The sequence below is a fragment of the Oncorhynchus mykiss genome, chromosome 11, assembly GCF_013265735.2.
Source record: "Oncorhynchus mykiss isolate Arlee chromosome 11, USDA_OmykA_1.1, whole genome shotgun sequence".
In the NCBI taxonomy this organism is placed as follows: Eukaryota; Metazoa; Chordata; class Actinopteri; order Salmoniformes; family Salmonidae; genus Oncorhynchus; species Oncorhynchus mykiss.
In genome coordinates, this window is record NC_048575.1 from 60,564,566 (window position 1) to 60,590,493 (window position 25,928).

Consider the following 25,928-nt stretch of genomic DNA (forward strand, 5'->3'; position numbering starts at 1 on the left):
CCTGTGCAAGTAGCACGAAGATGGACAAATCGGAGTAATGTAAATAAATCAGATATGTTCCTATTGGTGTTCTGATGCATGGTAGAGGCGGGCGTACACTTCGGACCCTCCTTTCAGCTGTGCGCGAGGGAGGGGAGAAAGGCGAGGAGGTTTTCGCGGCCTGCGGTGTGGTTCTATTTCGGAAATCAGTAGTTATCGCTTCATTCTGAACCGACGGATGTTTTACACGGACCTAAATTCAATTTGAAGCGGCGGGTGCTCTAAACGGTTTGCATATTGGATAAATATAAATGCTAATATGTTCTTTACATGTGTTTACCCAACTAGCTAGCTACATGGGGATGGGTAACGTTACCAGAGATTGTGGATGTGAGACAGCCAGGATAGGTTACTAGCTACTGTAGTAACTAGCTTGGTCAGTTGACTAACCATTTGTTAAAGCATTGTTGGACATTGCAACTCTCCATCACTGACAATGACCTTGTCTCTTTAATCATCAATACTCGATAATAAAATTACGTCAAGATTTAGCCTAGATGAGTCTTCTGGAATGATCCAAATAAGACTCACGTGGGAGGCCTGTTTGTGCTGTTAGCTTGGCGGCTGGTTTGAATGGAGGGTTACCTGGCTCATGGTTTATTGTAGAGTGGGAGCAGACAGAGGGGGCCATGTATAGATAGACTGTGTGATGATAGTAATAAGTGATAACATGTCTTAACCTCATAGAAAAAAACTCCTAACCAATCATGTATTGCCAATCACCACAATACTTATTCTCAAGTTTGAATACTCATACTGTTCAACAGGACTTATTCCCTCTTCAGATATCTCAATGCTTTTCCTTCAGTGGTATTTGTGCTTCTTTGCTCCTTATGAAAGCTCATTATATTCCAGGCACCATCATACTGTCTTTGACATCATTCATACTGTTGACCAGTGGCACTGACTGCTGCTGTGATTCTGTAGGTGCATGAAGCTCTTGAATAAAGCTCTTGAAAAGCCTCACCGGACTGAAAGGAAGTCAGAAAGAAGACCAGGAAGAGAACAGGAAATAGCTTTTAGCAAGTGGAGATGGCCTACTCTAACTACAGCACACTGAACAGGGCTCAGCTCACCTTCGAGTATCTGCACACCAACTCGTAAGTACCGCCTGGGGTAAATACATAACATAACACACTCCACAAAATCACACTCATGCTACACATCACATGGAGGTCACAAATTGCCATAGGGCAGTGCTCAACTCACAGTGGGAATTCTGTTTTGGGGTGAAAAAATACATCATATGAAAGTGTTTTTCCAATGTACACATTGTAAGAGGAGAGGAATGCCATTGTGTCTGGCAAGTGATAATGATCTACAGATTGGCCACACTATGGAGCAGGATATTTCATGCCTTGGACACTGACTGTCACAAACATGAGTGACTAAAATTGTGCCTTCAGATGTTTCACAAAAGATGGTTGAATAGACTACATACAAATAAACAATGCTAAAAAGCCTTTTTACAGCACAATATTGCTACATCAAAAGGTTGAAAGACCTTCGTGATCAAAACACAGAGGAGTAGAAAGTCAAATGGTTGCTAATGGTACCTACATAACCAAGTCATTGAATCCAGCTGATACAGGACAGCTGTCCAGTGTGTCTGAAATGTTGTTACTTCCCTGAAAACACTGCATGAACAACTACTGTTGGACAGTTAAGGGCTCAGAAGGCCAGTGGTATGAGGGATATCTGGACAGGAGAGAGAGATGTGCTTTGGACTAGGGCCAAGATGAGATGAGAAAGAGAGACTAACACCATCAAATAGCACAACATAAATAGCTGCTGCAACTTGTAGATCAACACACTCCCCCCTCAAGTCGTGAAGTTATGTCACTGGAGGCTTGAACATATAAAGCCCTGTTGACATAAAATGGCTATCAATCATACTGCCTGACTATGTAGGACTCATGACATCACCAGAGAACAACTGTTCATGTTTGATGAGGATGCAGGCAATGAGAGAATTTCATTTGAGGAAGCGTAACACCCCTGCCCCTCAACACACATACTGTACTTCATGTGCTGTTGAACTCTATCAACACCACATTCATGGGTTTTCAGAGCAAGCAATAATATCCCCACGTGTATTTTATTTATGTTCTCACGTTTGGAGAGGATAGCGATTATAACCGGTATAGCAGGTATAATGAAGAGCCTCCTCTTATACATTATGCCCATGGTTATATTTCCTTGGACTCTACCCTCGCCTATGGCAATTCCTCTCAAACAACAAAATGAAAGGATGTGATACCTTCACTGGAATAAATTAATGGGACAGCCGAAAGATGAAGGATACAAACTGCATTCAAACCTGAATTGTTCATCCCTGTTGGCCGACTGAGTCAAAGCCTTGGCATTATTTCTGGGAGCTAGCATGTGTCTTCAGGTCTCAAGCAAGGTTACTCAGTTTATCAGAACACCATTGCTACACAAGCACATTAACATGGGACTCCAGTAGAGAATCTCAAACAAAAACCCAAATCCACGGAAAAGTATAAACGTTATCCGTGGGATGTCCCAACTCTGATGTCACCCAATTGAAGTTAAACATTTAAACGGTTTAGGGTAGGGATGTTCCAAGGAACCTGGATAGCACTAACCATTATGCCATCCGTCAACTTTGACCAATGATTCGGCCACACCCCATAACTCACACGATGTTATCCAACCCCCAGCCGGATGATCTCACAGGGCCCAAACCCCATGTTAAACACACTGATGTTTACACTGACTTGCAATTGTGCTTGCTCACATGCACTCTCCTTACCTCAGCGAGCGTTTTGGAAATTGAGCTTTTTAAGGACCAGAACTGTAGGTTGATTGGCTGGTTATTTGTTTCCAGGACAACCCATGAGTTCCTGTTTGGAGCTCTGGCTGAGCTGGTGGACAACTCCAGGTACCAACGATGCATTTCTCTCTGTTGTTATCCACAATTCTCTGCTTTTCTACCTCTACCCATCCAAAATGTTTGTACGTATGTGGGACATCATCTGTAGGTGTTAGTCAATCACAAGGGGTCAATTGCAGCGAAACAATAGTGAACTGATCTAGGATTAAACCTGTGGGATTTGTATAAGTGTTATTATTCACTGTATTCTGAAAATAAAGGTAAAAGCCTAGGAACCACATCTAACCACACTGGTTTTTATCTGTCTTCTGATTGGTTTGTCACCTGCCAATCATCTCCTACAGGGATGCCAATGCCACCCGGATTGACATCTACACAGGTACACACATGCATACACACAAATATATTGGTTCTCATACACAGGTACATAGACACAAATCTACATACACTGAACAAAAATAAAAGCGCAACATGTAAAGTGTTGGTCCCATGTTTCATGAGCTGAAATAAAAGATCCCAGAAATGTTCCATATGCACAAACTTGTTTCTCTCAAATTTTGTGCACACATTTGTTTACATTCCTGTTAGTGAGCATTTCTCCTTTGCCAAGATAATCTAGCCACCTGACAGGTGTGGCATATCAAGAAGCTGATTAAACAGCATGATCATTACACAGGTAGTGGGGACAATAAAAGGCCATTCTAAAATGTGTAGTTTTGGCACACAACACAATGCCACAGATGTCTACAGTTTTGAGGGAATTAACATGCCGACTGCAGGAATCTTCACCAGAGCTGTTGCCAGAGAATTTAATGTTAATTTCTCTACCATAAGCCGCCTCCAATGTCCTTTTAGAGAATTTGGCAGTATGTCCAACCGGCCTTTAAACCGCAGACCCCATGTATGGCGTTGTGTGGGCGAGTGGTTTGCTGATGTCAATGTTTTGAACAGACTACCCCATAGTGGTTATGGTATGAGCAGACATAAGCTACGGACAACAAACATAACTGCATTTTATCGATGGCAATTTGAATGCACAGAAGTATCGTGACGAGATCCTGAGGCCCATTTCTTTTAAGGTACAGTATCTGTTACTAACAGATGCATATCTGTAATTCCCAGTCATGGGAAATCCATAGATTAGTGCCTAATGAATGTATTTAAATTGACTTGTTTCATCATATGAAATATAACTCAGATAATCTTGGAAATTGTTGCATGTTGCCTTTATAACTTTTGTTCAGTGTTTATATACGAAAACATTACATTCCTCACCTATAACCCCTCTGACAATACTATACATACCACACATTGCCTATCCACAATCTAGAATACCTGGAGTGCCAATGATTACCTGACTACGGATTTTAATTATAAGCTACACCCAGACTTTGACTAGTTCTCATTTTGGAAAGTATAGTTTTCGCAATTGAAAAAGCCTTTATGTCAAAACTAGTTCTGTGTGTTGGGCTCTCTCTCCCCCTCTTGTATCTAACCTGTGCGTGGCTTTCGATGTCATCCACCTCCTATTCTAACCTGAGTCTAATCTCGCTTCTCCTCGTGGCCAACAGAGAAGAAACAAGACTTGCGTGGAGGCTACATGCTATGTTTCTTAGACGACGGCACAGGAATGGACCCCAGTGAGTTCCACTCAAAATATAATGACTAGAGTAGACATGTACAGTAATCGAGTTGATCCATATATCTATTTATAAGCTTTAGTAAATACCATAGTAAGCAACAGTCAACCATATATGACGGTTATATTTCCCTCTTATCTCTCTCACAGACGAGGCGACCCATGTGATCCAATTTGGGAAGTCCAGTAAGCGTACACCAGATTCCACTCACATTGGCCAGTACGGGAACGGACTCAAATCGTAGGAAACTCTTTAATCTTCCCTCACAATCAAAAAAGTCAATTTTGCAGACACTTTCATTTAAAGAAACTTACTGTACATACATTTATAGTGTTTTTATGTGAAGCCCGCTGTAATTTAATCTAGCACCAAGCTCTCACCAAGTGAGCCAAATCATTTGTGTGTGTTTTCTCTAGGGGTTCCATGCGTATTGGGAAAGATTTTATTCTGTTTACCAAGAAGGACAACACACTGTCCTGCCTGTTCCTGTCTAGAACATTCCATGAGGAGGAGGGGCTTGACGAGGTGAGGGGTCAGCTACAGCAGGCACTCTTCCATCCAGCAGACCCAGTGATGTCACACGTCAAGTGTCTTAAAAAAATAGTGTATTTATTTTGTGAATCCTGTTAGCCTTCGACTTTCTGAAAAAGGGTTTACTGACTATGTCCTGCTATTTGAAACGACACTCTGCGTCATCATAACATCACCTCTTGGGAAGTGTGACTGTGTGTAGCTTAAGGTTGTCTGTCTCCCCCGTCAGGTGATCGTACCCCTGCCCACCTGGGAACTGCTGACCAGACGGCCAATCACGGGAGACCCTGAGAAGTTTGCCATAGAGACGGAGCTCATCTACAAATACTCTCCTTTTAAAAACGAACAGCAGCTGATGGAACAGTTCAACAAGATAGAGGGCAGCAGCGGTGAGACGTGTGGCTGTATATGGGTGTCGTGAGTTGGCGTGTGTGTGTGTCAGACTGTATGTGTAGTTGATCATCCTAACCTTGTGTCTGTAGGTACATTGGTGATCATCTATAACCTGAAGTTGATGGACACCAGAGAGCCAGAGCTGGATGTGGAGACAGACCACCAGGATATCCTGATGGCTGGAACCCCCTCAGAGGGAGTGTAAGTATGGTGTGTGATAGAGGTCTTCATAGGTCCAAAAAGTTGGACTCGTTCCGAAATGGACCTGGGACTTTCCCACCCGGACACGATATGCATAAATACATTTTTAAAATAGAGACCTGTTATGAACGAACCCGAGGATAACTAGACCCGTTCAGTATAGACCTGGTTAGATTCAGTCCGATCCGAGTGAGGGAATCAGCAGAAAAGTCCTTTTTAAGCTACTTTATTAACCGGAACTGATAAAGCGCGAGAGAAGGGAGAGAGCGGTCAAGATGCCGCTCTAGCAGACGGGGGAGGGGCCGTACTGTGAAATGGGGAAGAGGGAGGGAGAGATGAGACGGCAACCAACCAAGCCGGCTCCTGCTATAGTAGACTTTGCGACCATAGCTAGTTTATTTATCATCAAATATCAATACGTAGCACCTGTCTTGATTGCATCAAACCGGAAGAAGCAAGTCAAGCTAACTAACATTAGTTCGATACGTTAATTGAGGCTGTAGTGCATGCACTTTCTCATCCTACAGTTACAAATAACAACAACTCCATTCAGAATATTAAGGAGAGCCTACCTGTTGGCTCTTGGTCATTGTAGCTAGCCTATTCTTCTCCTTTAACTTTTAATTCCATCATTTTAATTCAATTTTCCATTGATTAGATATCTCCTAACTTTTGCCACACACTGAGGCTCTATGACTGTAGCCTATTGCCGCTTTGATGATTTATGATTGGCCAAATACAACAGCAAGCTACACGTGCCACACATGAAAAGCAAGAGCAGCAGCATAAATTATAAAATGTCTCTTTCTCCTGCTGTAGTTTCCTTTGGATCTGTATAGGCCCTTCTGGACAAGTCAGTTAAAATTACACATACCCGAGATCCGTAACAATCAGATCCTACTCAGACCCGTGACATTTAGGATTCTGGATCCAGACCACTCGGGTCCTGGATTGGGTATTGGGATACAGGTGGATCCCTGAAGACCTCTCGTGTTTGTGTGGAAGTATGTTTCAAAGAAAATATTTAAGGCCTTTTCTGTGTCACATCACCGGAAAACTACCTAGGACTTTGTGTTTATGTTGATTGTATCACTTCCCTCATACAGGAAGCCAGAGCGTCGGTCGTTCCGAGCATATGCTGCTGTCCTCTACATCGACCCCAGGATGAGGATCTTCATACAGGGACACAAAGTCAGGACCAAGAGACTGTCCTGCTGCCTCTACAAACCCAGGTTTGAAATGTCAAAATAATAGTAGAGAGAATTATTTATTTCAGCTTTTATTTCTTTCATCACATTCCCAGTGGGTCAGAAGTTTACATACACTCAATTAATATTTGGTAGCATTGCATTTAAATAGTTTAACTTGGGTGCACTTGGCTTAAGCTTGTAGCCATCCACAATCTTCCCACAATAAATTGGGTGAATTTTGGCCTATTCCTACTGAGAGAGCTGGTGTAACTGAGTCAGGTTTGTAAGGCCTCCTTGCTCGCACATTCTTTTTCAGTTCTGCCCACAAATGTTCTATAGGATTGAGGTCAGGGCTTTGTGATGGCCACTCCAATTCCTTGACTTTGTTGTCCTTAAGCCATTTTGCCACAACTTTGGAAGTATGTTTGTGGTCATTGTCCATTTGGAAGACCCATTTGCGACCAAGCTTTAACTTCGTGACTGATGTCTTGAGATGATGCTTCAATATATCCACATAATTTTCAATTCCTCATGATGCCATCTATTTTGTGAAGTGCACCAGTCCCTCCTGCAGCAAAGCACCCCCACAACATGATGCTGCCACCCCCGTCCTTCACGGTTGGGATGGTGTTCTTCGGCTTGCAAGCCTCCTCCTTTTTCCTCCAAACATAACGATGGTCATTATGGCCAAACAATTCTATTTTTGTTTCATTAGACCAGAGACATTTCTCCAAAAAGTACGATCTTTGTCCCCATGTGCAGTTGCAAACCGTAGTCTGACTTTTTTATGGCTGTTGTGGAGCAGTGGCTTCTTCCTTGCTGAGCGGCCTTTCAGGTTATGTCGATATATGACTAGTTTTACTGTGGATATAGATACTTTTGTACCTGTTTCCTCCAGCATCTTCACAAGGTCCTTTGCTGTTGTTCTGGGATTGATTTGCACTTTTTGCACCAAAGCACGTTCATATCTAGGAGACGGAACGCATCTCCTTCCTGAGCGGTATGACGGCTATGTGGTCCCATGGTGTTTATACTTGCGTACTATTGTTTGTACAGATGAACGTGGTACCTTCATGCGTTTGGAAATTGCTCACAAGGATGAACCAGATTTGTGGAGGTCTACAATTTTTCTTCTGAAGTCTTTGCTGATTTCTTTTGATTTTCCCATGATGTCAAGCAAAGAGGCACTGAGTTTGAAGGTAGGCCTTGAAACACATCCACAGGTACACCCCCAATTGACTCAAATTATGTCAATTAGCCTATCAGAAGCTTCTGAAGCCATGACATAATTTTCTGTAATTTTCCAAGCTGTTTAAAGGCACAGTCAACTTAGTGTATGTAAACTTCTGACCCACTGGAGTTGTGATACAGTGAATTATAAGTGAAATAATCTGTTTGTAAACAATTGTTGGAAAAATTCCTTGTCATGCACAAAGTAGATGTCCTAACCGACTTGCCAAAACTATAGTTTGTTAACAAGAAATTTGTGGAGTGGTTGAAAAACAAGTTTTAATGACTCCAACCTAAGTGTATGTAAACTTCCGACTTCAATTGTATATGTATTTACACACACATACACACACAGTACCAGTCAAAAGTTTGGACACGCCTACTCTTTCAAGGGTTTTTCTTTATTTTTACTATTTTCTACAATGTAGAATTATAGTGAAGACATCAAAGCTATGAAATAACACATATGGAATCATGTAGTAACCAAAAAAGTGTTTAACAAATCAAAATATATTTTAGATTCTTCAAAGTAGCCACCCTTTGCCTTGATGACAGCTTTGCACACTTTTGACATTCTCTCAACCAGCTTCATGAGGTAGTTCACCTGGAATGCATTTCAATTAACAGGTGTGCCTTGTTAAAAGTTCATTTGTGGAATTTCTTTGCTTCTTAATGCATTTGAGCCAATCAGTTGTGTTGTGACAAGGTAGGGGTGGAATACAGAAGATAGCCCTATTTGGTAAAAGACCAAGTCCATATTATGGCAAGAACAGCTCAAATAAGCAAAGAGAAACAACAGTCCTTTGTAACTTGAAGACATGAAGGCCAGTCAATACGGAACATTTCAAGAACTTTATACGTTTCTTCAAGTGCAGTCTCAAAAACTATCAAGCGCTATAATGAAACTGGCTCTCATGAGGACCACCACAGGAATGGAAAACCCAAAGTTACCTCTGCTCCAGAGGATAAGTTCATTCCAGTCTCAGAAATTGCAGCCCAAATAAATGCTTCACAGTGTTCTCAAAATCAACTGTTCAGAGGAGACTGTGTGAATCAGGCCTTTGTGGGGTGAATTGCTGCGAAGAAAACACAACTAAAGGACACCAATAAGAAGAAGAGACTTGCTTTGGCCAAGAAACACGAGCAATGGAAATTAGACCGGTGGAAATGTGTCATTTGGTCTGGAGACCAAATTGGAGATTTTTGGTTCCAACCGCCGTGTCTTTGTGAGACGTGGTGTGTGTGAACGGATGATCACTGCATGTGTATTTCCCACCGTAAAGCATGGAGGAGGAGGTGTGATAGAGTGGGTTGCTTTGCTGATGACACTGTCTGTGATTTATTTAGAATTCAAGGCACACAACCAATATGGCTACCACAGCATTCTGCAGCGATACGCCATCTAGTTTGGGCTTAGTGGGACAACCATTTGTTTTTCAACAGGACAATGACCCAACACACCTCCAGGCTGTGTAAGGGCTATTTGACCAAGAAGGAGAGTGATGGAGTGCTGCATCAGATAACCTGGCCTCCACAATCCCCTGACCTCAATCAATCGAGGACAGCCATCTTCCTCGTTTGCAACACCCTACCGAGTTCCAAATTTCCTCTGGAAGCAACGTCAGCACAAGAACTGTTAGTTGAGAACTTAATAAAATGTGTTTCCATTCCCGATCAGCCACACACAAGCCTAAGATGACCATGCACAATGCCAAGCGTCAGCTGGAGTGGTGTAAAGCTCGCAAACCATTGGACTCTGGAGCAGTGGAAACATGTTCTCTGGAGTGATGAATCACGCTTCACCATCTGGTAGTGTGACTGACTAATCTGGGTTTGGGGATGCCAGGAGAACGCTACTTACCATGGTTCAGGCTAGGCCCCTTGGTGCTAGTGAAGGGAAATCTTAACGCTACAGCATACAATGACATTCTAGACTGTTCTGTGCTTCCAACTTTGTGGCAACAGTTTGGGGAAGGCCCTTCGATCGGTGTGGCAGAACTTGACTGGTCTGCACAGAGCCCTAAATCAGCCCCATCTAACACCTTTGGGATTAATTTTGGACACCGACTGCGAGCCAGGCCTAATCATCTCACATTAGTGCCCTACCTCACTAATGCTCTTGTGGCTGAATGGAAGCAATTCCCCTCAACAATGTTCCACCATCTAGTGTTAATGCCCTTGATTTTGGAATGAGATGTTCGACGAGCAGGTGTCCACATACTTTTGAGAGAGAGCGAGATCTCTCTAGGCAGGAATCTCTAAGTCCTGTTTGTCTATTCAGCTAAGTGTGGGTCTTTCTGTTTCAGGGTATATAAATACACATCAACTCGATTCAAAACCCGCGCTGAGCAGGAAGTAAAAAAGGCTGATCACCTCGCTAAGTTAGGTGAGTTTCCCATATCCATGCATGTGCGCGCACACACACACACAGATCACCTGGCCAAGATAGGCAAGGTACACACACACACACACACACACACAGAGAGAACCAGGTCTGCCTTTAGAACCTACTACCCCCACTGACTGTGTGTGTGTGTTTTACAGCTGAAGAGAAGGCTCGGGAGGCGGAGAGCAAAAGTCTGTCTCTGGAGACCAAACTGGGAGACGACATGTCTAGAGAATCACGGGTAAGAACCAACATACGCACACCACTCTGCAAGATTAACAATATCTTGACCCAATAGTCTGACTCCTCTCCTCCCTTATTCAAATCACCCTCTCTCTGTCTCTGTCTCCTCCAGGTCATATTGCGTAAGGCCCAGGAGGGTGCCATGATGCTTCGCCGGGAGGCAGAAGTGAAGAAGAAGATTCAGGAGTCCAAACAGAAGTCAGTCAAAATATTAAACTTTACAAACCAACTTTATAAACAAACTAAAGTTAAGGAAAACTATAGAACTTTAACACTTCTCTCTCTCCCTCCCCCAGAGCGTTGAAGGACCCAAAAGAGCTGAGTTTTATCTTTGGGGTGAACATTGAGCAGAGAGACCTGGACGGGATGTTTGTGTATAACTGCTCTCGCCTCATCAAGATGTATGAGAAGACTGGACCTCAGCTGGAGGGAGGAATGTGAGTAACACACACTCCTTTCTTATTGACTATTGTCTGTGACCAGTGTGATGACCAGAAATGCTTTCTAATGGTGTGTGTGTGTGTATTTGTGTGTGTGCGCGTGCGCAGGGCGTGTGGGGGTGTTGTGGGGGTAGTAGATGTCCCATACCTGGTTTTGGAGCCCACTCACAACAAGCAGGACTTTGCGGACGCTAAAGAATACAGACACCTTCTGAGAGGCATGGGAGAACACCTAGCCCAGTACTGGAAGGACAGCAACATAGGTAACACACTTAACGTACACTGTGCCTTCAGAAAGTATTCATACTTCGTGACTTATTCCCCTTTTTGTTGTGTTACAGCCTGAAAATTTATTTTTTTATTTTTTTATGTCACCCGTCTACACACAATACCCCATAATGTCAAAGTGAAACATGTTTTTAGACATTTTTGCAAATGTATTGAAAATGAAATACAGAAATCTAATTTACATAAGTATTCACAAACCTGAGTCAATGCATGTTAGAATCACCTTTGGCAGCGATTACAACTATCTTTCTGGATAAGTCTCTTAAGAGCTTTGCACACCTGGATTGTTCAATATTTGCACATTATTCTTTAAACATGTTCAAGTCTTGCCATAGATTTTCAAGCCAATTTAAGCCAACTGTAATGAGGACACTCAGGAAGATTCAATGCCATCTTGTATTCAGAACAAAAAGTGAATTGCTTTGCCACATTTTTTGCAGTATTACTTTAGTACCTTGTTGCAAACAGGATGCATGTTTTAGAATATTTTATTCTATACAGGCTTCCTTCTTTTCACTGTCAATTTAGGTTAGTATTGTGGAGTAACTTCAATGTTGTTGATCCATCCTCCGTTTTCTCCTATCACAACCTTTCATCTCTGTAACTGTTTTAAGTCACCATTGAATTGGCCTCATAGCCTCATCTCCGGCAACAGAGTTAGGAAGGACGCTTATATCTTTGTTGTAACTGGGTGTATTGATACACCATTCAAAGTGTAATTAATAACTTCACTATGCTCAAATGGATATTCAATGTCTATTTTCTTTGTGGTTTTTACCCATCTACCAATAGGTGCCCTACTTTGCAAGGCATTGGAAAACATCCTTGGTCTTTGTGGTTAAATCTGTATTTGAAATTCACTGCTCGACTGAGGGTCCTTACAATTATCTGTATGTGTGGGGTACAGAGATACGGTAGTCATTTAAAAATAAGGTTGAACACAGTGAGTCCATGCAACTTCTGTGACTTGTTAAGCACATTTTTACTCCTGAACTTATTTGTGCTTGCCTTAACAAAGGGGTTGAAGTCATTTCAGCTTTTGATTTTTTATTAATTTGTAAATAATTCCACTTTGACATTATGGGGTATTGTGTGTAGGCTAGTGGGGGAAAAACATCCAAATGTAATACATTTTAAATTCAGGCTGTAACAACAAAATGTGGGAAAAGTTGAGGACTGTGAATACTTTCTGAAGGCACTGTACATAACCATAATAATGGTTAATCAGAGATGAATCACGCTTCAGGGTAACAATACATTATAGTAATTCTAGCATTAGAACGTTGACATTCTCTGCTTTTCAATAGTATACAACTGACATTGTAAGTTAACTGCTTGATATTGTTTTCAAAGCGTTCATAAATGAGTACAGTCAAAACAGTTCACCCCTACTTAAGTGTAGCCTACCATGCCCCTCTCCCTATGTCTAGGATGCAACATTAGAGTGACAGTGGAGAATGCAGGCAGATTGTTTGGTAGGCTAAATAAACGGATCGTAGAAAAACAGAAGCGTGGAAAAACAACTATTTAATCAGGTGAATAGCTCTAGTTAGAGACACACTACTGTTCATGAGCATAGTTGGGTCATTCTATAAATTAAGGGGCCAATGTGTGACATCCCGGGTCAAAATGGTTAAATAAAAATGTAATATAATACAATGGGTTCTGACAATAATAATAACCAATAATGAAATCATTATCCTTAAACTCTTCAAGCAAGTGTGTGTGAACTAGACATCCCATTCTTGCTTCCTCTGTCCTTGATTCCTCCAATCCTTGCCTCTCCTTGAAAGTGCATTGGAGCCCGAGGGGAAGAATCTTCCCTCCTCTCCCCCAATGTGCTTGGGGACCTTATCATTCAATGGGTTTTGATGAGGAGAGAGGATGCAATGAATCAAGGAAATGCAATTCAGATTATCCTAAGGACAGAGGAAGCAAGTATTTGACAGCTATTAAATATTTTTGACTGACTGACTGAGCTACAATAATACCAATAGCCTGTCCAGAAACAACCCCTAGCCCCTACTGTCTAGAGTCTAGACACTTGTGGATAGGCTTGGTTGAATTTTGTCAGTATTGCTTGCACCTGTCCAATTCTCTGAGATCTCCACAGTGTCTAGGGGTAGGAGCTAGGGGTTGTGTCTGGACAGGACCCTACAACCCTCCAGGTGTGGGGTGGACCTACAGCACTACACTTGAGGCTTTGGTTGGATGTTTCATTCCATTGCTATATACACACACAGATTTTCACAGGTGTAAGCTGGACACACCCACGACACCCTACCAGGCTGATCAGACATGTCTGGGTAGCTGGAGACCTGCTGGAAACACTGAAAAGATATATTTACATATGTACTATTCACACCCTTGCTTCATTCCAGCTAGTTAGTCAGTGGTTGCACATCTAACTATAGCTAGGGCATATTTCTAGTCTAGCAATAGATACAGTTGTTTTGGCTGTATAGCACCATTTAATAAGATTACCCATGGTAGCTAGGTTATATCAGTCAGCTAACCATTTACAGTAACAGCAGTTTATTAATAAGTCAATACACACCGACTGCAGAAATTGAGAACTCTTACCTTATATTGGCACTGTGGAATGGTACGGGAAGCTATTTATGAATAGATAATAGATGTATAGAAGGGTGACCTGCTTTGAAAGGACAGGAAGGGTTGGCTGTGCACTTGACCAGGCATTACACATTTAACCCCTACCCACTTTTGAACATTGAAATAAAACATTTTGTTTTTTTGTTTTTATATGCAAAAACAAATAAACAGGCTGTTTACACATTCCCGTTTACTCTGTTTTAACTTGGAAAGCAAACGATCAATACGTACACGGACCGTAATCTTACCTCAGAAATCTTGATTTAATGTTGTCCACAAAGCAGGCTTATTATCTTGATCGCTGTAACAGACACAAATGTTCTGTCAATTCTCCAGTTCCTCCGCACTTCGGGTGTTGTTAAATGGCGTGCAGTATCACACAAGCTCTTTATCACTTAACAGTCATTCAGAAAATCCTTTCCTGAATCAGCTGATGTTGCTCAATAATGTCCTAAGTAAGTAAGTAACTAAACAGCCAGACATGAAGGGTGTAATTATCATCAACTGCGTAATTATTTTAGAACCCTGTTAATGACGTATCAATTTTTGTTTTATTAATCATTAAAGTTAGTCTTTCTGTTTTAAAGTATTGGATTTTGCAATCACATACTTTATTTTGGATACGTGTTCCCATAAACTGTTTTCACACTGTAACATAGGGAGATACGGAATGTAAGGTTACAGTACACTTCCTACGAGTCCGACGGCAATATCCAGGAATTTCACAGGATCAAGGTCAATGTGTAATTCAATTGTTAAATGCTTAGTATATGTTATAACAACAAACCGTATCATAAATGTAAAGAAAGAAAGATAGTGTTTTATGTCACCCAATTTTTGTATGACAAAGGGTTTAAACATAGGTTTGATTCAACTAATGAATTATATTGAATGTATCGGTGTTCCTCCGCTATTTCTTAACGGGGGGACAAATTTCAAATTATTATTCATGACTTTGTAACAGCTCCAAACAGTTGTCCACTACAAGAAATGCTCATTGGTACCCTAGTTTATAGAAAGACCCAGTTATGCGGTTGTATCGTTTCTGCGACATCCCTAGTCCAAATGACTGGAAAGTTTCTGCTTTCCCTCTTTTAGCTCAGAAGGGCATAGTGAAGTTCTGGGATGAGTTTGGGTACCTGTCTGCCAGCTGGTCCTCGCTCCCCTCGCCAGAGCAGAGGTACAAGAGACGCCGCGCCATGGAGATACCCCTCACCATACAGTGTGGTGAGTTGTACACTCACAGAGACACTGCTCACTCTTAACGTGTTGAGTCACACACACACACACGAACAAATGCAAACAAACAAGCTCTGATGTTATTCTCTCTCCCTCTCTATCTGTAGATAAGTGTCTGAAGTGGAGGACTCTGATGTTATTCTCTCTCCCTCTCTATCTGTAGATAAGTGTCTGAAGTGGAGGACTCTGATGTTATTCTCTCTCCCTCTCTATCTGTAGATAAGTGTCTGAAGTGGAGGACTCTGATGTTATTCTCTCTCCCTCTCTATCTGTAGATAAGTGTCTGAAGTGGAGGACTCTGCCATTCCAGATGGATGCGGTGGATAAACGTTACCCGGACAGCTGGGTGTGTCTGATGAACCCTGACAGCACTCAGGACAGGTACACACACACACCGACACACACACACCTGCAGGGACACCAAATATATCACCAATATCTTATTTGTGTGTGTGTTGTAGGTGTGACGCGCCGGAGCAAAAACAGAACCTTCCGTGTGGGGTTCTGAAGAAGGACAGGCAGACGGCAGAGGACAAACAGAAAGAACTGACAGAGAAGATTAGACAGCAGCAGGAGAAATTAGAGGCTCTGCAGAAAACCAGCACCATCAGATCAGCAGCAGATGTGAAGAAGTTACCTCTGGACGTCAGCATGAGACCCATAAATGAGAGTTCCTCCCAGGTACCCACACACAGAGTCATACATATACTCACCTTTTACTGGTAAACACACACTACAGGTCCGTCACACACACACACACACACAGTCACACATACTCCCCCTCTACAGGTAAACACACACACACTACAGTCATGTACAGTGCCTTGCGAAAGTATTCGGCCCCCTTGAACTTTGCGACCTTTTGCCACATTTCAGGCTTCAAACATAAAGATATAAAACTGTATTTTTTTGTGAAGAATCAACAACAAGTGGGACACAATCATGAAGTGGAATTATATTTATTGGATATTTCAAACTTTTTTAACAAATCAAAAACTGAAAAATTGGGCGTGCAAAATTATTCAGCCCCTTTACTTTCAGTGCAGCAAACTCTCTCCAGAAGTTCAGTGAGGATCTCTGAATGATCCAATGTTAACCTAAATGACTAATGATGATAAATACAATCCACCTGTGTGTAATCAAGTCTCCGTATAAATGCACCTGCACTGTGATAGTCTCAGAGGTCCGTTAAAAGCGCAGAGAGCATCATGAAGAACAAGGAACACACCAGGCAGGTCCGAGATACTGTTGTGAAGAAGTTTAAAGCCGGATTTGGATACAAAAAGATTTCCCAAGCTTTAAACATCCCAAGGAGCACTGTGCAAGCGATAATATTGAAATGGAAGGAGTATCAGACCACTGCAAATCTACCAAGACCTGGCCGTCCCTCTAAACTTTCAGCTCATACAAGGAGAAGACTGATCAGAGATGCAGCCAAGAGGCCCATGATCACTCTGGATGAACTGCAGAGATCTACAGCTGAGGTGGGAGACTCTGTCCATAGGACAACAATCAGTCGTATATTGCACAAATCTGGCCTTTATGGAAGAGTGGCAAGAAAGCCATTTCTTAAAGATATCCATAAAAAGTGTTGTTTAAAGTTTGCCACAAGCCACCTGGGAGACACACCAAACATGTGGAAGAAGGTGCTCTGGTCAGATGAAACCAAAAATTGAACTTTTTGGCAACAATGCAAAACGTTATGTTTTGCGTAAAAGCAACATAGCTGAACACACCATCCCCACTGTCAAACATGGTGGTGGCAGCATCATGGTTTGGGCCTGCTTTTCTTCAGCAGGGACAGGGAAGATGGATGGAGCCAAATACAGGACCATTCTGGAAGAAAAGCTGATGGAGTCTGCAAAAGACCTGAGACTGGGATGGAGATTTGTCTTCCAACAAGACAATGATCGAAAACATAAAGCAAAATCTACAATGGAATGGTTCAAAAATAAACATATCCAGGTGTTAGAATGGCCAAGTCAAAGTCCAAACCTGAATCCAATCGAGAATCTGTGGAAAGAACTGAAAACTGCTGTTCACAAATGCTCTCCATCCAACCTCACTGAGCTCGAGCTGTTTTGCAAGGAGGAATGGGAAAAAATGTCAGTCTCTCGATGTGCAAAACTGATAGACATACCCCAAGCAACTTACAGCTGTAATCGCAGCAAAAGGTGGCGCTACAAAGTATTAACTTAAGGGGGCTGAATAATTTTGCACACCCAATATTTCAGTTTTTGATTTGTTAAAAAAGTTTGAAATATCCAATAAATGTCATTCCACTTCATGATTGTGTCCCACTTGTTGTTGATTCTTCACAAAAAAATACAGTTTTATATCTTTATGTTTGAAGCCTGAAATGTGGCAAAAGGTCGCAAAGTTCAAGGGGGCCGAATACTTTCGCAAGGCACTGTATTTATTTATTAATATATATTTTCACTGTTTATTTAGCCAGGTAGGCAAGTTGAGAACAAGTTCTCATTTACAACTGCGACCTGGCCAAGAATAAAGCAAAGCAGTTCCACACATACAACCACACAGATTTACACATGGAATAAACAAAACATAAGGTCAATAATACAGTTGAAAAAGTCTATATACAGTGTGTGCAAATGAGGTAAGAAAAGGGAGTTAAGGCAATAAATAGGCCATGGTGGTGAAGTAATTACAATATATAAATTAGACACTAGATTGATTGATGTGCAGAAGATGAATGTGCAAGTAGTGACACAGGGGTGCAAAGGAGCAAGATAAATAAATACAGTGAGGAATTGGCTTTGGGGGTGGCTAGAGAGATATACCTGCTGGAGCGCGTGCTACGGGTGGATGCTGCTATGGTGACCAGTGAGCTGATAAGGCGGGGCCTTACCTATCAGAGACTTGTAGATGACCTGAAGCCAGTGCGTTTGGTGACGAGTATGAAGCGAGGGCCAGCCAACGAGAGGGTACAGGTCGCAGTGGTGGGTAGTATATGGGGCTTTGTTGTGTCGTGGAAATTTCCTCTATTTACCAAATCATGAGCGCAAACCACAACACAAGTCAGAGTTAGTTATCAAAGTCCATCTTTAATTATATGAGCTCTATCACAACCCTGTGACTCTCAGATCAATTCAGTGTCTATCAATGAATTATCTGAGAGCCCCCACTACATTGCAACTGAGATCCTTTAATAGCAAAGAACACACATAGTCAGACAGCATAGACATAATAAATCGTTCAGCTTTGTCTCCTTACTCAAACCCAGAACCATAAACCAATCCTCCATATCAACAGGCATATATCAAATTGTCATTTAGATACAACCAATTCTAAATACAACCAATCCTGGACAAGCTCACGGGGAGCATAGAATGATTCCAGACACTGCCATCCTCCTCTCCCCGATGGGAAAAGTAGGGAGTGACTGGCACACAGACACAGTGAAGCAAAAGATACGTTTACACATGATGACACCTTGACCTCTCCCCTCTCTGCGGCCCATGCAACTTAGTCTTGACATAGAACAGATAACTGCCAATGGCCACCACTATAGTACAACAAAATACATTCTTATGAGAAATAACTCACAAACATATGATGAATATAAAACATCTTACCTATGTTACCACCTAATTCTGATTATTCCCCAACATTTGACAAAACGGACGGGACTGTGATAGACTGCATCCAATTTGTTGAGTAGAGTGTTGGGGGCTATTTTGTGAATGACATCGCCAAAGTCAAGGATCGATAGGATGGTCAGTTTTACGAGGGTATGTTTGGCAGCATGAGTGAAGGATGCTTTGTTGCGAAATAGGAAGACGATTCTAGATTTAATTTTGGATTGGAGATGCTTAATGTGAGTCTGGAAGGAGAGTTTACAGTCTAACCAGACACCGAGGTGTTTGTAGTTGTCCACATATTCTAAATCAGAACCGTCCAGAGTAGTGATGCTGGGCGGGCAGGTGTGGGCAGCAATCGGTTGAAGAGCAGGCATTTAGTTTAACTTGCGTTTAAGAGCAGTTGGAGGCCACGGAAGGAGAGTTGTATGGCATTGAAGCTCGTCTGGAGGGTTGTTAACACAGTGTCCAAAGAAGGGCCAGAAGTATACAGAATGGTGTTGTCTGCGTAGAGGTGGATCAGAGAATCACCAGCAGCAAGAGCGACATCATTGATGTATACAGAGAAGAGAGTCGGCCCGAGAATTGAACCCTGTGGCACCACCATAGAGACTGCCAGAGGTCCAGACAACAGGCCCTCCGATTTGACATGCTGAACTCTGTCAGAGAAGTAGTTGGTGAACCAGGCGAGGCAGTCGTTTGAGAAATCAAGGCTGTTTAGTCTGCCGATAAGAATGTGGTGATTGACAGAGTCGAAAGCCTTGGCCAGGTTGATGAATACGGCTGCACAGTAATGTCTCTTATCGATGGCTGTTATGATATCGTTTAGGACCTTGAGCGTGGCTGCGGTGCACCCATGACCAGCTCTGAAACCAATTTGCATAGCATAGAAGGTACGGTGGGATTCGAAATGGTCAGTAATCTGCTTGTTAACTTGGCTTTCAAAGACCTTAGAAAGGCAGGTTAGGATAGATATAGGTCTGTAGCAGTTTGGGTCTAGAGTGTCTCCCCCTTTGAAGAGGGGGATGACCGCGGCAGCTTTCCAATCTTTGGGAATCTCAGACTATATGAAAGCGAGGTTAAACAGGCTAGTAATAGGGGTTGCAATAATTTCGGCAAACAATTTTAGGAAGGGAGGGTCCAGATTCATACAGACATACTTACCTTCTACCCCAGGAATCATCAACAGGATCAGCCGCAGGCTGATTTTCTTTTCTTGAGCTGATGGTCAAGGGGCCGGAACATAATTAGAAATAATTAGTCGCTAATTGACCGTCGGAAGCCCAAACTAAAATAATATTTCACAAAACATAATCATTTCAAACCTTACTTACACTACATGGCAGTCGGTGTTCCAATTCATCCCAAAGGTGTTCGATGGGGTTGATGTCAGGACTCTGTGCATGCCAGCCAAGTTCTTTCACACCGATCTCGACAACCCTTTTCTATATGGACCTTGCTTTGTGCACAGGGGCAGATCTCATGCTGAAACAGGAAAGGGTCTTCCCCAAATTGTTGCCACAAAGGTGGAAGCAAAGAATCATCTAGAATGTCATTGTATGCTATGGCATTAAGATTTCCCTTCACTGGAACTAAAGGGCCTAGCCAAACCAGGAAAAGCAGGCCATTCCTCCTCCACTGAGCTTTACAGTTGGCACTATGCATTGGAGCAGGCAGCTTTCTCCTGGCATCCACCAAACCCATATTAGTCCGTCTGACTGCCAGATGGTGAAGCGTAATTCATCACTCTAGAGAGCCTGTTTCCACTGCTCCAGAGTCCAATGGAGGCGAGCTTTATACCACTCCAGTCGACGCTTGGCATTGTGCATGATGATCTTAGGCTTGTGTGCAGCTGCTTGTTGAAAGGTGGTATCCTATGACAGTGCTACGTTGAAAGTCACTGAGCTGTTCAGTAAGGCCATTCTACTGCCAATGTTTGTCTATGGAGATTGCATGGCTGTGTGCTCGATTTTATACACCTGTCAGCAACGGGTGTGGCTGAAATAGCTGAATCCACTAATTTGAATTTGTGTCCACATACTTTTGGCCATGTAGTGTATCTATTATCCATGGAAATACTTGAAATTAAAATAACTTGGAGCTAATTTTTCTGGTGCTTTTATAGTGTTCTGTCCTACAATATTCTTAACTCAGAAAACTTGGGGGACCAAATCCGGAATTCGGGCTGCCAGTTGGGGAACCCTGCTCTACCGGTTATACACACACACACACACACGGTCTCCCTGATTATCTGAATATAATGTGTCTCCTGTTTTCTCTGTCTCTTAGGGAACCAGGTCGTCAGAGCGTGTGTCACGCCCTCGCTCCCCTCCTCTCCCCGCCCTCCTCAAGAACGCCCCCAGCCAGCCCCCAGCCCTCAACCGCAAACCCACATATTCCCCTCGACCGACCACCCGGCCTGCTGCCCCTCCCCCGGCACCCAGAGTTGACCAATCCAGAGCTGGAGCGAAGCAGTCACCCGCTCCAGCAAAGCCCGCCCCCAAAACTCCAGCCAAAGTCCCCGCCAAACCCACCCCTTCAAGCCGTACCTCACGGGTTAGTGTGTTGTGTTTTAAGCTGTCCTTTATCAAATCTTATGGTATATGTTAATGGTTGAAGCAGATATTTACATGATAGCTGTTCATATCTATGGTCCCTTAGCAGTAGCAGTAATATCTATGGTGTTTCTACAGACTCCAGCCAAATTGTCTCCTGGCAAAGCAACCACACCTGCTAGCAGCCAGCGCAAGAAAGTGATGGAGCAGGAGGAGAGTGAAGAGGAGGAGGAGGAGGAGGAGGAAAAAGAGGAGGAGGACGACAGCGAGGATGACAGTGAGGAGGAGGAGCCTCAGCCCAAGAAATCCAAGATGGTAACTGCAGTGGGGAATCGTGGGAAAGCTGTTGAGAAAGCTCCACTCAAACGGGGAAAAGTGACAGAGGTACAGTCTCTCACTCAATCGCTCTCTCTCTCACACACACTGCTCAGACTATCACGCTGTCAATCTATAGCATATTTCTATACAACATATCACACAGACAGAGGGAAGTACTGAATTTGTTAGAGCGAATGGAGAAAAGGGAAAAGGTGATGTTTGGAGGAAGAGGATCGTTAGAAAGATGTCCCCTTAAAATGAGTCAGGACGGAGAGATGATGTTAGGTATAGAGAGGGGGATAGCTCTTTTTGAGGAAGAAACAGACAATGGTTCTTTTGAAAGAGGAGAGGGGATGGGATGTATGAAGAACAAGAGACTAACACGTGGAACGGTCCAGAAGTCAGGCCACTGTACTGTTGACACAGATGTCTTGCGATGTCATCGAACCCCGCAGGTCCATACCCCCCCACCCAGCACCAAACCCCCGCCACCTGAGAAGAGGAGAGCTATCATAGCAACACGGCTGCCCCCCGCAACACCACCCCTGGCTAAACCCATCCCCACCCCCCCTAGAGCCAAGGTACCCATCTGCCACGGAGTTAGAGGCTACACTTGCCTTCTCTACTCATAATGGAATCGGCCCTATCCTTCTCTCTTAACTCTAATCATAATAGAATGGATCATACCCTTCTCTTACAATTGTACACTAAATGGAATGGGTCCAATCTGTCTCCTAACTCTACTCTTAATAGAATGTGTCCTATCCTTGTCTCCTAACTCTAATCATAATATAATGGGTCCTGTTTGTCTCCTAACCCTACTCTAAATGGAATGTGTCCTATCCTTGTCATCTAACTCTAATCATAATATAATGGGTCCAATCTGTCTCCTAACTCTATTCTAAATAGAATAGGTCCTATCCTTGTCTCCTAACTCTACTCTAAAATAGAATGGGTCCTGTCTGTCTTGTAACTCTACTCTAAATGGAATTGGTTGTATTCTGTTCTCCTGCTCTTTCTTTTCTCACAGTTCAATAACACACCGCTGTTCCTGGTATTTCCTTACACACACTTACTGTTAGTTTGAACATTGTGTTTTCTGTGTGTGTGTTTTCAGGTGACAGACAGCACAGAGAACGAGGACCCAGAATATGATCTGAAGAATGCTCAGAAAGGTGATTTATTCCATTCTTGATGATAGCTCCAGCCATACATTTTGATTGGCCAAGAAGATTTCCGATTAGCAACAAGTCCACACGGAAAAGTGACCGTTTCACAGAATATCACGGACGCAATCTTTCCCCATTGAAAGCAGTTCAGCCAAGCCTGAATTCAGTTTCAGGACAATGCTTCATAAAACTTCTATGTGTTGTCTCCTGTAGATAAGGGTCTGTTGGTGGAGGTGCGTGTGAATAAGGAATGGTTCACAGGCAAAGTTGTTGCTGTGGAAACCAGTAAGCAGAGCATTCGCTGGAAGGTGAAGTTTGACTACGTCCCCAGATCTACCCCCAAGGACCGATGGTAGGCGCACCAACTCACCGTGTCGGTGCTCTGTTCTCTTACGTTTATGTACATATGTATGTGTCATTTCCAAATGTTTATTTGTGTATTGATTTGATGACTTAGTGTTCTCAGGAGTTTTGGGGTGTTATTATGATGGTTAGGCAGTGAGGAGGTGAGGTTGTTTTTGGTATATCATTTATTGTTGTTGTTATTAGGGTTTTCAAAGGCAGTGAGGAGGTGAGGTTGATGCGACCGCCCTCTCCCCTCTCCCAGACCCCTGACACACAGCAAGGGGAGGGGACTGAGAAAGGCCCCCCCCCCATGGAACCTGACACCACCCAACCAGGATCCAGTCGAGAGGTGACTGACAACCTGGTCACCATGATGAGGTAACTATGATCACCCGATGCTCTGTCATTGAGTCATAACTGTTGGATTTTGGCCTCTAATTCCCTTTTTTCAAAGGGGATGTCATAGCTATAATTGTTGGTGTGTGTGATCTCTTCAGGACAGTGCTGCGTTATTTCTTCCCTCCTGATTTCCGGATCCCGAAGGAAGATGTCAACAGCATGACTGCAGAGGAGCTAGTGGCCTTCCCTATGGTGAGACTGACCCTGAACTTCTGACCTCTAACTAATGTCTATGTTCTAGAGACCTACCCTGGAGTCTAGCCTGCTGCAGGCATTGTAGACAGTCATATCATTGTAATTCATACCAGAGCAATGTCTGTGTATGTATCTGACCTGTGTGCATGTGTTTCTGCAGAAAGAGTATTTCCAGCAGTATGAGCTGGGTCTCCAGTCTTTGTGTAACTCGTACCAGAGCAGAGCTGATGCCAGAGCCAAAGCTGTGGAGGAAAAGAGTAGCAGCGCTGAGACCAAACTCAGGGAGGCAGACGAAAAGCTACAGAAACTACGAACCAACATTGTACAACTGCTACAGAAAGTACAGGAGGTAAGACACACACACACCAACATCGAAGCTTTGCTACAGAAAAGATACGAGGTAACACACACACTGAATACTAATGTCTCTCCTTCCCTTCTGCAGGACATTGACATAAACACAGACGATGAACTGGATGCCTACATAGAAGACCTGCTGACCAAGGGGGACTAGAGAGGAGGTCTCTCCACCCGGTGCCTGACTCAGACAGCACCGCCCCATCTGATTCTCAGAACTCTGGTCCGTCCGGCCTTCCCAATGTGTACTGTAGCTCCTCTACAGACGCCCTTTACCCATAACTCCCTCCATGAGGCCTGCTTGCCGCGCTCTACACAGTCTACTGTGTCTTCTGATAGATCTGCAGATGGAGGAGAGGAGAGGCAGCTGCTGCCTGAACTGGTGCTGTTGCTGTTTGGTCCCTGAGTTTGTTTTTATAAAACTGCAGTATATGTTTTTCTGTTTCTCTTTCTGTTCCTATTTAGTAAGCATTAGCATGTTCTCATAATGGACGTGTATTTTTATTTAGTCCTTTTATATATCAACAATGTATGTTATATACAAGATATGTTAAGCTACTGTAGGTTAAGCCAACCAGTCCTGATTGACTGTAGAACTGAACTGTCATCAATCTGTAGGTGGTAATCAGATTCTGCGCACACACACACACACACACCAGTCTGAGTAGGGCACCAAGCATCCCCGATCAAAGTTCCTGTGATGTAGATGACAGGCGTTTCTGTGATTTCAGAAGACGGTCTGTATTCTCCATATTGATCTGTGATCAAGTGGAGAGATATTAAATGAATCATAAACCAATAATCTGATAACGTCCTGACCTCTAATCCTGACCCACAACCCCTTTATTACCACCAGTCAGTCAGATGCAAATCCAGTTCCATTGAATTCCATATTTGATGTTAGCTGCTATCACTCTGGTCGAGTCTTTGAAAGCATGTTAAAGCATTAAGTTTCATCCATTGTCCCAGTGTTGATAAATCAAATCAGTGTTGCCTAGTGGCTTTCAACCTACTTTCTCCTACCCTCTCTCCCCAGCCTACCCTCCTCTCTCCCAATCCTACCCTCTCTCCCTCTCACCCTTCCATCCCCTCTCCCACCCTTCCCTCTCCCACCCTTCCCTCTCCCACCCTCCTCTCTCCCATCCTACCCTCCTCTCCCACCCTACCCTCCTCTCTCCCACCCTACCCTCCTCTCTCCCACCCTACCCTCCTCCTCTCCCCATCCTTCCCTCCTCTCCCCATCCTTCCTCCCTATCTCTCCCATCCTACCCTCCTCTCTCTCCCCACCCTGTCCTCTCTCTCCCCACCCTGTCCTCCTCTCTCTCCCCTCCCTATCCTATTCTGACAGTGTAGTCGTCAGATTTACCAGCCAGCTTATTGAGGGTGTTTGGTTCTCCCAACGCCCTCAAGACTGAAGTACTTACTGGGTTTTATCAGTACGACTATCTATAACGTTTCCTCAGTACAACCGTATTATGTCCCAATTGTTTCCTCTTGCCATTGTGACCCAACGGTTCACTGTTTTCATTTAGTTCTCAGTTATTATCTGGATTCTGAGTATAGTTCTTTGTTCATATTATTCAGTGGTCATGTTTCTTCTAATAAGTATTTTTAACATGTCAAGGAAACATTTTATTAAAAGGTGAACGTTATTTTGTCTGGTGTGTCCTCATTGAGGGGAAAAATGCAGTATTTGTTACC

The 25,928-nt window shown here is 43.2% G+C and overlaps 1 protein-coding gene across 2 annotated transcripts; it reads left to right on the forward strand.

Annotated features, from left to right (window-relative positions):
- Window positions 1-86: 86 nt before the first annotated feature.
- On the forward strand, window positions 87-25,879 carry LOC110536129 (ATPase MORC2A). Of its 2 annotated transcripts, XM_021621710.2 has the most exons (27): window positions 87-267; window positions 967-1,139; window positions 2,891-2,944; window positions 3,241-3,275; window positions 4,468-4,536; window positions 4,686-4,776; window positions 4,953-5,061; window positions 5,297-5,456; window positions 5,550-5,661; window positions 6,768-6,893; window positions 10,388-10,467; window positions 10,626-10,708; window positions 10,823-10,908; window positions 11,007-11,147; window positions 11,259-11,413; window positions 15,150-15,278; window positions 15,566-15,671; window positions 15,752-15,971; window positions 21,179-21,445; window positions 21,583-21,828; window positions 22,218-22,343; window positions 22,880-22,937; window positions 23,145-23,283; window positions 23,481-23,654; window positions 23,774-23,867; window positions 24,031-24,219; window positions 24,316-25,879. In XM_021621710.2, exons 2-27 carry the CDS (start codon window positions 1,072-1,074, stop codon window positions 24,382-24,384), a joined length of 3,186 nt encoding a protein of 1,061 aa, XP_021477385.2. In that variant the 5' UTR covers window positions 87-267; window positions 967-1,071; the 3' UTR covers window positions 24,385-25,879. The 2 variants fall into 2 exon arrangements, with proteins under 2 accessions (XP_021477385.2, XP_021477387.2); XM_021621712.2 differs by lacking the exon at window positions 22,218-22,343.
- The last annotated feature ends 49 nt before the right edge of the window (window positions 25,880-25,928 follow it).